Below are 14,886 nucleotides of genomic sequence, written 5' to 3'. Positions count from 1 at the left end.
GTAAGGCTGCATTGAAGGTGCACGACGCCGAATCCATTTAGACTGGGAACGTTCGTTCATTCGAAACCAGAGCATTCACAGTCATTCTGTCCGATTTTCATTTACAGGTCATTTTCTGTTGAGTTTGAGTCACTGCCTATTCATTTGGGTGATTCCCAGGTCACTTCCTGTTCTGTAACTCAAAATAAACAGGAGGTGACCCATAAAATACCCTAAAATCAACAGGAAGTAACTGAAAATCAACAGGTAAATGACCTTAAATAGCCCAAAATTACCTCATTGCCTGGCATTGGCTGCCACTGACAGCCATAGACGTTCAATCCGTTTTAAGTGGGAGGGATGGAGGCAAATGAACATTCCCAGTTCAAATAGATTGGACGTCTACTAGTGCTAAACTCATTCCAATTCACAGCAGAAGCTTGTTTTTCTGTTTATTCGTTGTTTGTAGAATATTCTAGAATGATTTCCTGACCAATGTATCGATAATCGCTGTATCGCCATATCGTCAGATCATCTTTATCGTGAGCTTTGTATCGCAAATCTTATCATAAGGTACCAAGAGGTTCCCACTCCTAATGTATACACAATTTTAATTTTGTTTGTCAAAGGGTTAATTAATTAATTGCAAACTTATTGTTGTCTGTACATGTAGGGAGCTGGGGGGGTCGTATTTCTTTCATTTAATTTTTTTCTGTAATAACACCACCATACTATCACTTTACAATTCAACATTTTTTAAATTGTCCCATAACATCCTGACTTCATTTTGGTGATGATAGTAGTCTTAATAACCATATTTTTATCATTTTATAATTCTGAGAGGTTGGAATTCTGGTCCAGTTTTAAAACCCTAATCCTAACCCAAACACTCCTTTTCAAATCAATCACCTCAAAGTTCTCAAATCCAAAGATGTCCAAGATGCCAATAGACTTGAAGTTGTCTTTGCCTTTAATCTTCTGGTTGATCCTCATGATGATCCAGGAGAAACACTGGGAGTACAGCGCCATGGCAACAGAGTCCCTCGAGTCCACGGCCTGCAAAGCATGTCGCAACGCAAGGTTAGCACCAGGTTACCTGAGGTCAGGTTAAGCTTTTCCAACTGAGGCTGTGTTGTGTTCATTTTGTGTTGTTTCGTGTCGCTGTGTGGGTAGGATTGTCTGTTTTCACAACAGGCCACAGTGTTTAGCAGTACCCTTCATTTTCACAGTGAGAGTGCACTTTTTTGATGCGAGAAAAGAAATGCTGACTGTTTGCTGACTGCTCTTTATGGCCAATTACATAGCATGCAGGACTTCATATTTGTAGTCTCAACTTAGAAACAAGAAAGGGAAAAGTCGAGGTGGGTTACAGTAAGTACGGCCAACATTTACATTATGAAAACTACTGTAATATTTCTTGCACTAATGTAACGCACTTCAAAATAATTTGTTAAAATGTACTTACAGTGATCCCTTGTTTCGATATCGAAAATATTTCGGTGACGGACAATTTTTTCATGACAATGACGTGACGAGCTAAGAACGTGTCTTGGGAGACTAAAACGTAACGAGACGAATGCCAGTTTTCGTCTGACGAGATGCGAACGAGATGAAAATGTGCCATAGGTTCCATCATATGTTTACAATGTGTAACATTCTCTAATCGTATGTGTAGTTAGCCTGCATCCTAGCACTGTTTGGTTGTGTCGCTCATGTGCCGTGCTGCGCTCCCCTGCACCACACACACACTCACTTGTGTCCTCTACTGGCTCCAGACTTGCTTGTTTTGAAACAAAAAGATTTGTTTTCTTATCTTGGCTAGAATGAATATGCCATGTTGCTTTAGCCTTTAAAGGTCCGTGCCAAGTGATCATCACACACTATATGTAACTTGTAGCGTTAGCATAGCGTTTGCGTTTAGCATGGTGAGCAAAGTCTTTGGGCCAACTTTTTTTCATACAGTTCATGGCGTCCAGTTGGGTTTAATTAATTGAAAATAAAGGACTGTTTTTCCTACTGAGTGTGTATCATCGTCACGAAGGTGGCAAAGTCCTTTTAGATACTACAATTATGTGCTCGTCTGTCAATGTTCATTTGAAATTGTTGGAAACCTTATTATCTATTTATTTTTGGACTAAAACGTTTGAGTTTTACAGACGAAAACAGTATTTGTCAATTAAAATTAGACAAAATTCGTCTGAGTTTTTGTTGCCTGAAACTAGACGAAAATGGTCACAGCTTGAAATGACTAAAATATGACTAAGACATTAATAATAAGTATTTTCCATAGAGTCCATCATCAGTTGACAAGACAACTCCCACAGACTTTGCGCCACTCCTTCCCGTAAGGGGGCATACCATAGTGCGTAGAGGTGGCTTTCACTATACACCGTGATAAACTCAAACACACGCTGCATTCTAACGCCGGATTTAGGTGGAAATGGGACGAAGGTTTTACTGCATACAAGCAGGCAGGAGTGTCTTAAGAGTCATTTGGTCGAAGATTCAAGGTAATTATTATATTTTTCGCACCATGCATGCACTTTGAAATATTGTAAATACAATGAAATGAATGGGAAAAAATTGCCTAACTTTACCTTGAAATATTTACATAAAATGAATGATAACCACCCATTTTTTGCTTTTAACCAAGAATCTAGACTGTTTAACTTTCATACCTATAGAAATTCCACGATTTATGCATTTATTTGCAAGAATTTTTAACTTAAAAAGCTCTTTGTTTCGTGACGGCCGCCATGTTGGACTAAACAATACCGTAACTTTGGCTTAAAATATTTACAAAAAATTAACTATAACTGCTAGTTTTTTGCTTTTAACCAAGAATCTAGACTGTTTTACGTTCAAATCTGTAGAAATTCCGCGATTTAAGCATTTATTTGCAAGAATTTTCAACTTAAAAAGCTCTTTGTTTCGTGACAGCCGCCATGTTGGATTAAACAATACCGTAACTTTGCCTTGAAATGTTTACGTAAAATGAACGATAACTGCCCGTTATTTGCATTTAACCAAGAATCTAGACTGTTTTACGTTAATTTCTATAGAAATTTCCGCGATATAAGCATTTATTTGCAAGAATTTTCAACTTAAAAAGCTCTTTCTTTCGTGACGGCCGCCATGTTGGATTAAACAATACCGTAACTTTGGCTTAGAATGTTTACATAAAATGAACGATAATGCCCGTTTTTTGCATTTAACCAAGAATCTAGACTGTTTTACGTTCATTTCTATAGAAATTTCGCGATTTAAGCATTTATTAGCAAGAATTTTCAACTTAAAAAGCTCTTTGTTTCGTGACGGCCACCATGTTGGATTAAACAATACCTAAATTTGGGTTCAAACATTTACATAAAATGAACGACAACTCCCCGTTTTTTGCTTTTAACCAAGAGTCTCAGCTCTTTTACGTCCATACCTCTAAAATTTCTGCGATTTAAGCAATTTAAGCATTTATTTGCAAGACTTTTCAACTTAAAAAGCTCTTTGTTTCGTGACGGCCGCCATGTTGGATTAAACAATACCGTAACTTTGGCTTGAAATATTTACGTAAAATGAACGATAACTGCCCGTTTTTTGCATTTAACCAAGAATCTAGACTGTTTTACGTTCATTTCTATAGAAATTTTGCGATTTAAGCATTAATTAGCTAGAATTTTCAACTTGAAAAGCTCTTTGTTTCGTGACGGCCGCCATGTTGGATTAAACAATACGTAACTTTGGCTTGAAACATTTACGTAAAATGAACGATAACTTCCCGTTTTTTGCTTTTAACCAAGAATCTCAGCTCTTTTACGTTCATACCTCTACAATTTCCGCGATTTAAGCAATTTAAGCATTTATTTGCAAGAATTTTCGATTTAAAAAGCTCTTTGTTTCGTGACGGCCGCCATGTTGGATTAAACAATACCGTAACTTTGGTTTAGAATGTTTACATAAAATGAACGATAACTGCCCGTTTTTTGCATTTAACCAAGAATCTACACTGTTTTACGTTCATATCTGTAGAAATTCCACAAATGAAGCATTTATGTGCAAGAATTTTCTACTTAAAAAGCTTCTCTGTTTTATGATGGCCGCCATATTGGATTTTGTATCACTACACAATAGCGGAATTCAACCTAAATAAGTTGTGATAAGTGTGTATATAGAAAAATACAAATTTTGCTTACGTTGAGTAAAATTAAGATGGTTCTGCATGCTTTCCTCAGGTATTAAGTTTTTGATATGAAAATTGTGTGATTTATTAGCTGTTAAAAACTTGCATTAAATTTTAAAAAATTAAGTTGCTATTTTGAGCAAAAACTTTTATGATAAGTTAAATATTGCCATTGATCCTGAAAATATACGTGATTATCTCTGCATTTGGTGATTTTTGTGCATCTAGTGTAAAATGTGAGAATTTTAAAGTCATTTTAAGTGTTTTTATACTTGTATTAAAAAATCAGGATTTTATTAGGGAACGACTTTGAATATTTTGATGTTGCTGCTCATGGAGACTAATATGCCTAAGGGAGGTGTTTTTTTTTTTTTTTTTTGGTTTTAGGTCGCTAGCGTCTTTAGTTTTGAAAATATTTGAATTTTAAGTTTTTGAAAATAGACCCCCACGGATCGGCCCCAAGCCCGTGTCCCGTCAACTGATTGTGAAGTCTATGGTATTTTCGTCCCAAAAACTATGACGAAGACGAAAATTAAAAGGGCTGCCAAAAACAAAACTGGCATACCCGTACACCACTAATGCATTTATATGTATATTTACATCATCTAAAAACGAGATGCCCCTATCTCTGCGTTTTCAACCTCAAATGTTTCCCTTGTGTCCCAAACGATTGCCCCCACTCCCGGTACCAACGTAGTGTACATTATTTTTTTATGTCTAAATAATGCAGCAGCGGCAAATGTTCTCGCCATCCATCATGCGCCGTCACCCCCTGTGCTGAAAAGAAAGCTGCTGGCTCCAGGATCTCCGTCACAGGGGCGAGAGGAGGAGAAGAATGGCTGTTTGTCCTGGATGAGGGAAGAAGGAGGGGTCTCAATTCAGGGAATGGGAGGGTTGGCTTGCCCACTCTGTTCGGTCGTAGGTTGGGTGACCCCTGCTTACTGGGAAAAGGAGCCTTTCTTACTGGCTTCCAGCACTGGATAATGCTCTCTATTTAGCAAGGAGCTGCTTCAAAGGGCAGATAGAACAAGCTGCAGCGGGGTGGACACGGACAGCGCCGCGTCTTTGTCCCAGCCATCAAATGAGCTCTTTTTATGGCATGAGTAAAAAGATTCCTTCCACATATTTACTGGCAAAAGAAAGAGGGTGCGGTGGCATCCCAAAACTGACTGTGAAATCACCATGTGTCATAAAAATTCAATTTGCAATTTCTGGGAAAAGTTGCATTTGCATTTTAGGAGTTTTAGGGATGTCCAAATGTGGGCCGGACCACATGTGGAGGCGGGCTCTAGTTTGGGGACCCCTGTATTTGTGCTAATGAAGCTATTCACACGTGTTATAAATACTAAATGTATACATTTTGAATATTTCAGTTACCATAATTTGAGACCTCCATAAATTTAAGAAAAGTACGCCTTGTGTTTGGAGTGTTTCTTTTTTGGTTCGCTAGCTGTCTAGCAGAATAGCGTCACTGACACACACACACAGCAACAACCGGCGAGGGAGGGGTGAGCGCTACCGCTCCAAGACACTTCTGGCTGCATTTTTGGGGACATGTAAAATAGCGAATACCGTACTTCGGTATGACGGAAAATTTTAGTGATTTTGAAACCATGACGTTTTCATACCACTGTAAACCTTGAAACCGGTAACCGGCACATGTCTAACTGTATATCCCTTTTGGACAGATGAGAAGTGTTTCCTTTAACAGTTAAAAAAGGTTCGATGATTGCAATAATTGGACCCTGGAAGAGATTAATCTAATTGACTTTACTTCCTACTGGAAAATAGTTAATAGAGACAAATGGAATGTCAAGCAGCATCCTGGACTGGATCGTTTTAAACCTTGAAGGTTCTACTCTGTACTACATTACAATTATTATAATGTGCTGATGAAGATAAGCCCCCATTAATCATACTCTGAGACATGGATTTATACTGCCAGGCTCGCTGTGAGTGAATTATTCCGTGTCAGCTACTACAGCAGAAGTCTCCAACTTCATTCCCCCCAATCATGAGCACCATTGTGCTTTTGACTCAGATCACTATCGCCACGGTTTCATTGTGCCGGGAATCTGGCAGACAAAAAGCAGGAAATGGCCGGGAGTCACGCAAGCCATGTGGAGGGGGAACCCACTGTATGTGTGCGAGTATGAGAGAGAGAGCGAGAGAGATGTGAGTGGCTTGGATTGCATTTTGGTACGACAAGTCATGAAAGAAGTGATGTGACTGACTCATTCTTGTCAAACATGAGCAGAGAGAAAGGGGTGTTGCGGTGGATTTTGGTGTGGATGTGTTGTTACCTGCTCCACAGTAAGTGGGGAGCAGATCTCCTCTCCTCTGAGGATCATGGAGCGCTGGGTCAACACCTCAGAAAGCTGGAAGGAATCCAAGCCAAGCAGCTCACTCACATTACAGACCACTGAAAACACACACACAGACACATGTATTATGTACATATTTAAAAAGCAGCCTAACTTCTAAGCATTCATTCCACGACCAAATTTAATAATTCATTTTTTTTTTATTGATCCATACTTGATCCCTGTGAATTCTGCCTAGCAACCAGGAAGAATGTTGAATTTATTCCTTGCAAAGATGTTTTATGAGCAAAAAACTCTTTCGACCTGTTTAGGCAGTGGTTTCACTTGGATGTTTGGAAAAGCTGTCGGACAGGGTACAATAGAGAATGGCGCTCATGTTTCAGCCTGTTCAGGGCTGTTGCTGCCATGTCAATCAAACTCAGAGGTGGGTGGCAGAAAAATCCAAAAGACTGCTATCAGGTTATGAAATGAAATTCCTTCACCCTCTGGGCTTCATGATGGCCATTTGTCTTTAACTGTTTTTTTTAAAAAACACAACGATCAAAGATTAAAACATTTTCTACAAAGGTTGGAGTGTTCATCAGTTTTGGATAAAGGAACAACTTTATGTAATATTCTTTGTTAATATTCTTTGACCAGTATAAGAGAGTGTGAGAGCTGCACTACAAATTCGAACACACCTGCTTCCTATGCACACCTGGACCTAGTAACACTAACGAGTCACATGACATTTTGGAGGGAAAAAGACAAGCAGTACTCAATTTAGGGATGTAGTTTCCAATGGGTGTACTCACTTTTGTTGCCAGGGGTTTAGATATTAATGGCTATATTTTGAGTTTTTCTGAGGGAAAAATAAATTAACTCTATTATATAAGCTGCACACAGATGTCAAAGTGTCATTTTGTCAGTGTTGTCCCATGAAAAGATATACGTAAATATCTGCAGAAATGCGAAGGGTGTACTCACTTTTGTGATACACTGTAATTATGAGGGTCTTATGACAGTCTTATGATGCCGCTGTCAAACAAAGTGTTACCAAATACCATAAATAGCAATCATTGAAACAACTGCAACAGTAACTGAATAAATAATTAGTACAAGGGGTGTAACGGTACACAAAAATCTCGGTTCGGTACGTACCTCGGTTTTGAGGTCACGGTTCCGTTCATTTTCGGTACAGTAAGAAAACAAAATGCAAAATGTAAATGTGCTAGTTGTTTATTACACACTTTTGTGCTTTCAACAATAGGAACATTAGCCTATACAAAGCTAGAATTCTGCTCAAAAATTAGCGGGGATTTAAACATAATAATCCAACAACAATTTGCCTTTCGGACCCCGCGTATTGGTCAGCTTTGTTTCTGCAAGAAAGAAGAAAAAAGAAGTCCTGTGCTGAAGAGAAAAGCAATCCCAATGACAAAGAGTTTAACAACATGTATTTTACAGATGAAATGCCTCAATGAATCATTTATTTTTCTTATGAATGGTTTTCAAAAGCTTTATTGGTGGATTTTCTCAAGTTAAAGCGCCACACAGAAATTAATACATTTAATTGTGTAAGCAGGATCTGTGTATTATTTTTATTATTTAATTACAGGTGTTTTATCTCATTTCAATTTATTTTATTTAAAATATGGGCTATTATTCATTTTATTATGTGTTTATATTTTACAAATGTGATGTAGTATTCATTTATATTGTATATTATATGTTGTATAACTTTAGTTCCTATGTGAATATTAGTTCCTACTTGTTTTGTTGTGGTAGGACGGTTTTGTATTGAACACGGGGCCGTGTTGGTTATTATTATAGCAGAGAAGACAGCAGTAAATCAACAAAGACAAGTCAACTGTGCCCCGATCTACCACTCAAGAGATCTGATGGCCTCAAAAAGTGGGTTACGATTGCATATTAGTTTGAAAATCGACCGGATCCACCGTATTTTTACACGAGTGACTGCCGGTCTGCCCGATCACAGCTAGTAGTATTGACGCAGGAGGGCCACGTCTCGCGTCAGATAATAAACTCTGCCGTTCTTTTCTCGTGCGTCGCGTTGAGCCGCTTCTGGGATGCGTCTAACACGCGGCCGCACTGCGACTGGTGTGCATTGGCTGATTGACTTTAACGCCCGTGTTGTCGCGCCGTTGACATTTCTGAGTTATACTGTCCTACCGTGTTGGTCCTCATTATAGTAGAGAAGATGGAGTAAATATAATCTACACAAAGAAATTGTAACCCGATCGACTCACAGCCTCGAAAAGTAAGGGTTACATTACGTCAGAAACTCGTTCGGTACGCCTCCGTTTCGAACCGAGCACCCCGAACCAAAACGGTTCAATACAAATACATGTACCGTTACACGCTTAATTAGCGCAGAACATTTTGTTATTTACATCTGTAGCGCTGAAATGCATGCTAGGAGGCATGTGTTACCTACTAACTCAAACAAGTCAACAAATAGGCTGAACTGGCCTATTAGCCGCAGGATTCAAAATTAAACAAAAAAGTAGCGGCTTATAGTCCAAAAATTACGGTATATGCTAGCATGGTGTTGTTGACTGGACGTCTACCGTCAATGGCACTGAAAAAGTTTAGTATATATGCATGAACCCCTCAGTATGACAGCCTATGGATTGTGCAAATTGCAATTAAAAGATTAAAAAGGAATAGTTACTGGTTGGAATGGGGCGCCATACTCTTTGTGGATGCGTGAACTCATCTGGGGCACAGTCAGTGCTCCCCGTTCTCCTTTCTTACCTCCTTTGGATGTGATCTGAGCTCCACCCGCTGTCATAAATTCGATGTTTCCCATCTGGAGGACGGCAGACAACAGCTTGAACACATCTCGGATCTCCTCCTCACTGAACTCCATCACTTGCAAGGCCGCCTGTAGAATGACGCAAGACTAAAATTGTAAATCATGTAATGCTTACTTTAAATTACATCAGCACGACAAAAGTATTGAGATGGCACTAGTGGTTAAATAATAACCATTGGCTCCCCTTTAATCTTAACTTTCAGAGGGTTCTTTCCTGTTCTGATTAACACTGTAATGTTAATCAAAATTAACATGATCGCCTCCGAATATTTGTAAATACTGGACAACTTTAACCGCTTTGGTTGAAACTCGCCTCCATTGTTCACCGAAAAACTCGCTGTTTCAACATTTTGTGCTCTTTCTGAATTCCAAATACAGTGATCCCTGGTTACTTCGCGCAGTCAGTCCATTGCAGATTTTTTTTTTCAATTAAAAAAAAAAATACAGACGAACTGTCCCAAGCCAATCTCGTAGTCTCACTCTCCCTCCCTCCTTCTACCTGCTCTTTGTTCGTCAAGAAGTGCATGCATGACATGCATGCATTGACAGATGTTTGGGTTTGATCTTGCCAGGGAAACGATCTTCAAAGCGCCGCATGCGTCAATCATAGTTTAACTTGTTAAAACAGTTGCAGTGGCAACTCATTATGTGTAAGTGAGCAGCTTGAGCGGACTTGAGTGGATTCACTCAATGAAGCATTTAAATAAAGCCAAGCATTTTTCTACTACTTTATTCTTATTTATAAAATGATTCGGTGGGACAGTAACATGTTTAAAACTCATTACAATTATTACATTTGAAGTGCGTAAAAATTATTAAATACATATATATATTTTTTTTTTAAATATGGGGAAAAAAGTGAAAAACATGTCTTATATGTATCTTTTCAGAGCTAAATTTGAATAAATACATTGAACACACAGACACACACATACACAAAATAAATAAATAAATAAATATATATATATCTATGGCGGAAAATACAAACAAGACTGAAAAAGCAGTTTCTGCTCTTGCACTCCTCTTTAAAAGAAACTGCTGTATGTTGAGCCAAAACAACTGTTGTGGTTGATAGAACAATATGTCTATATGCTGCCATAGCAGATTCATGGCGCATTAAGCCCCCAAACTATTTTTAATTTGCCCGTTTTACCCTGGAAACCCCCGTTTACAGACGTCGCGCAACCGTTTTTGTTTCAACCCAGCCATGAGAACAAGGTAAGTAATTATATTTATTATTCAAAATGTCATTTTTAGCTTAGAGTCATTAAATCATGTCTGATATTTTGTATTAAAAAAAAAAAAACCCGACTAAAAAGTTATTCACTCGCATATTTCAAACTTTTAAAAAAATTACGTCGCAATGAAAAAAAATGGCGTCTGTAAAAAAGTCACGGATATCTACTTCATAAAGATCGCTAAATTGTAGTTTTTTGTTACTGTCGCATTTTCCCCGATATGTTAGATGATGAATAATCGATCCAAACAAAGAAAAATTGAAAAAAATGTCTGCGATTTCTGCATCGCGACCCTTGTTATATTACCATGTTTCACCCATAAAATCCCCCAAAAATCCAGCTGTGGCCATTCACAGCTGTGTCTTGACACTCAGTGATACATGCGACTTGGAGTTTTTGGATCAAAACAAGGTAAGTACGCGATAATATCTTGCTAAAGTCATGGCGTCTGTAATTCTGCTCTCGCGTGCTCTTGCCTCCAGATAAGGTTTTGCTGTTTAAAAAACATTTTTTTCTTTTTTTTTTAAATGCCCTCCTGTCCAAAATGTTTCTTCCCCCAGAAAGTTGAGATTTTAAGCTTTCTAATGATGTATCACACATGCATATCGAACAATTTTGAAATTCTCAGAGGGTCTCAGAGCGGAACTTCAAGTCACCTGAGTGTTTTCCGCCATATATTTTGGGGTGGGGTGTGCTACTTCGCGCTTGTTCACTTATCGCGGCGGGTTCCGGGCCCTTATTAACAGAGAAAAACCAGAGATCACTTACTGTAAACGGAATGCTTTTGCGCCATCGTGTGGCAACCCAGTGACTAAGCATGTATAGGTTTTTTAATTATCTGGAAAAGCGGCATGGAAAATGAATGAATGAATGAATGTTATCATTGGTTGAATTATTAACTTTAATAAAACTCAATATCAGTAAGTTAAAAATCATGCAAAATCTTTTTTTATTACAAAATTTGTTGATTAATTACAATTAATATAATTATTATCCTATTCTTTGGAAGAAAAAGAAGAAGTGTCCATATTTTGCAAACATATTTGAACTTTTGTCTTTTTATCACCTGCTCATTTGCCCATAAAAGTCCCCTCAGTGCTCAAAGCACTGTGTTGTACACCCACATTTTCGCAACATATAAAGTATTATGTTGCCCCCTGGTGGTTATACATGATGCTGACTGACCATGACACTGTCGAAGAGTTGCTTGTCATCCAAACTGCTATCCTGCATGCAGCCTGACTGGCTAAGGTAGTGGTAGGACTCAGGACCCTCAGACAGCAAGTACATGTCTGCAGCAAAGGACAGATTGGACTTTAGATTCATCACAATTCATTACATATTACCTGTTTGATTAGAGAACAGAGAAATTGAGGTGCACAACAATAGATGAGAAAATGTACACACATTTATTACAGTAGTTCCCTTCAAAAAGTGAAACTTCCATGAAAGACTTACATTAAAACCATTGCAAAATACTTTCCAGGAGCCCAATATTAACCAATAGTCTGTAATATCTACAAAATTTGGGGATTTGTGTACTGTATATCCTTCTAAAATGTGAAAAAAAAACAACCTCTGTGGTCTTTGTCGGCCCCTGCCAACAGTGCATAAAAGATGTGGTAGTTTCGTTCCCCTGGATTTTGACGCACCACTCGGTTCTTGGGAAGAGGGAGCAAATGATAAGTACGATATTTACACAAATGTTCTTATCAGACGTTATTTCCTGGAAGCTGCCCAAAAGAGGTTTCGACATCGACCTACCTTTTCCAGCAAATCTGATTGCTGAGAATCAAGGAGAATAACAAAAACACACCATTCAACATAAAAAAATTGGGAAGCTGCATTATGGGAAATACTGTAGACACCAATGACTGGAGCTGAAACGATAACTCGAATAATTCGAGCAACTCGATTTTAAAAATTGATCCAAGGAATTTTTTCCGCCTCAAGGAATCGTTTAATTTTGCCAGCTCTAAGGATGATGGTTTTCCCGGACTACTTTTAATGCGGCACAACGCGCTGACGTCACATGCGTACGGGAAGAAGAGAGAGGCGGCGAATACATTTGATTTCAACCACGCATGAATATAGAGGTAACGACGAAGAAACCCAAGAGAAGGGCACCATGAAAAAGCAGAAAATGTCAAAAGTGTGGGAGCATTCCAAGCTGGAGACTAAGGTGAATACTGTTTCAAGTATTCTCTGTAAAACAGCGCTTGCATAACACTACCCCTGCTCGGCCTCAGCTACCCGCGGCCCCGCCGACGCTTCTGTAAGCCCGGCTGGACCCTGTGACCGACGACCGCCCCCGAAACTCGGGCCAGGAGCCACCGCGTGACCTGCCCGCCAAGCACCCGCTCTACTGAAGGCACCCCTTTTACTCAGAGAGCGGAGGAGCGATACTCGGAACAAGGTGAAATTATTTCATACAGGCTTTATTTCATCTGTAAAAACAGCGCTGTAGAGTGATGAGGGTGTAAAATAAAAACATAATAAAGCCAACTGTCAATTTTACCTCGATAGTTATTGATGGATAAAACACCAAGTAGCACTGGTGTCTAACGTGCTCCAATTCAGCAGGTATCATAAATTTTTTTTGAACACTGCAAAAACTTTAAATTGTAAGTCCTGATAGGATTTTGAAATTTAACTAGAACTTAAAAATAGCTTGACAGAAATGGAAAAATCAACTGAAACACGTCGGAAAACACCTAACTTTTAAGTGACGTGTGTTATCAATAGGGGTGCAACGGTTCAGTTAGCCCACGGTTCGGTTTGGGGATCACGGTTTCGGTTCGGTTTCAGTTTGCGTTTTGCTTTTTTTTTTGTATAAAAAAAAATTCCTTTATTTTGCTTTTAAGGAAGTGAAATAAACACTTAAAATGTAAATATTTTCGACTGTTAAAATGCCTCTTAGCTCTTTGGCTAGTGTAGTGACTAACTACTGAAATACACACACAGTAGTAAAAAAGTTACTTGGCAAAGTAACTGGTGTTACCTTTCATGTTTTTTTTTTTTCCAATTTTTCAAAACAAAACAAAAACATAGTAACCTTTGCTCTGTTTGGAGGTCATTTAATGTTGTGAATCAACTGTTAAAGTAGATAAAATTGCTTCCGTTTTTGCATTAGTTCCCTTCCGTCTACTTTCGACATGTGAAAATTTTAAAACTGTTTCATCCTTTAAAGATAGACTCAAGTCAAGATTTTGCCGATTTAGGAGTATTTTAGATAAAAAGTTACTTAGGTTCGCTTGGAAGGTTCACTAGAACAGAGCCTTTCTGAGAAGTTTACTGCTCTAAAATGGTGGTTGTTCACTAACGCTACTGAGTCTGTCATTTCGTATGTAGTTCTATATGCATGAGATATCTAGGCGTAGATTGTAGGCTGTCGGCTATAGTCAGGAAATATTGGAGCCACCTAGCCTAGCATCGCGTTTGCTACAGCGTCACGACAAACACTTTTCCCTCTCCGTGCCTCTGACTTTCTGGCGTTATTCAACCAACGTACTAACGCACATTGTCTCGTTGCCGAAAAGGGTGACAAAATCCGAACGGAGGAAAAAAAGACGTAATGCACAAAAAACGTACACATTTAAAAATCAGTGCTCACTTGTACAAATTACGCCAAGACCGTACAACTTGAATGGTATGAATTATCGTGGACCGTCACAGTTAGGTAGTAGCACTCTGTAGCACGGGACGTCCAACTATCAGTGGTCAGGGCGAAACTATGTGCTTTAGCGAAATCATCTTCGATGGCTTTGCGTGCCATTTCATAAATGTCGGGGATTACGTTGATGGAGAAATATGTCCGCGAGGGAACAATGTAACGCGGCAAATAAATTCACGAAGCCCGCCGTGTGTTTTCACTGGTGTCCTCTTCGGGGTAGTGCTGCTCTGAAAAAGTGATGTCTGCGTGTGAATCCGTCCGGCTGAGGTGCCGGAGTCATGTTATAAGTGTTGCCATTAGCATAGGGAACAAGCGCCGAGCAATGCTTGAAAATTGTTTTATTTTTAAAAAAAATATTTTCTCTCCCTCTGCATTGTAGTCCACGGGGAAACCGAAATGTTGCCACACCGCAGATTTGAAAGAGGCCGGTGCTTCCTCAAAATTCGGTCTCTCCACTCCTCCGCTCGTCATAGCGTTTTGTTTTCTTTCTTGTTTCACTTTCACTTCGCTTGTAAGCGAGAGAGGGCGTTTCTCTGCTTCTATTACACAGCTGCTTGACAGCGGGGCGGGAATTTCTCCACAGCTGTGCTTCACGTCACACACAGGCACACAGAGCTTGACAAATTCATTCCACAAGCATTCAGAATAAATTAATTGCAAAACTGAAAAGGCACGGTTCA

At 39.0% G+C, this 14,886-nt stretch overlaps 1 protein-coding gene across 2 annotated transcripts in view; it reads right to left on the bottom strand.

Annotated features, from left to right (window-relative positions):
* Positions 1 to 14,886, bottom strand: part of LOC130926754 (unconventional myosin-X-like) — a 154,246-nt gene that overhangs the window by 94,115 nt on the left and 45,245 nt on the right. The window contains exons 7-12 of one of the 2 annotated variants that reach the window (XM_057851915.1): positions 12,298 to 12,311; positions 12,110 to 12,194; positions 11,719 to 11,825; positions 9,235 to 9,364; positions 6,457 to 6,575; positions 889 to 1,035 (exon numbers count right to left, since the gene is read on the bottom strand). In XM_057851915.1, coding sequence (XP_057707898.1) covers positions 889 to 1,035; positions 6,457 to 6,575; positions 9,235 to 9,364; positions 11,719 to 11,825; positions 12,110 to 12,194; positions 12,298 to 12,311 — 602 coding nt within the window. Of the gene's footprint in view, positions 1 to 888; positions 1,036 to 6,456; positions 6,576 to 7,617; positions 7,839 to 9,234; positions 9,365 to 11,718; positions 11,826 to 12,109; positions 12,195 to 12,297; positions 12,312 to 14,886 lie in introns of those variants that run through there. The other variant, XM_057851914.1, reaches the window with a different exon arrangement.

This window comes from Corythoichthys intestinalis, chromosome 12, assembly GCF_030265065.1.
Source record: "Corythoichthys intestinalis isolate RoL2023-P3 chromosome 12, ASM3026506v1, whole genome shotgun sequence".
NCBI lineage: Eukaryota > Metazoa > Chordata > Actinopteri > Syngnathiformes > Syngnathidae > Corythoichthys > Corythoichthys intestinalis.
This window is presented reverse-complemented; position numbering and strand designations above follow the sequence as displayed.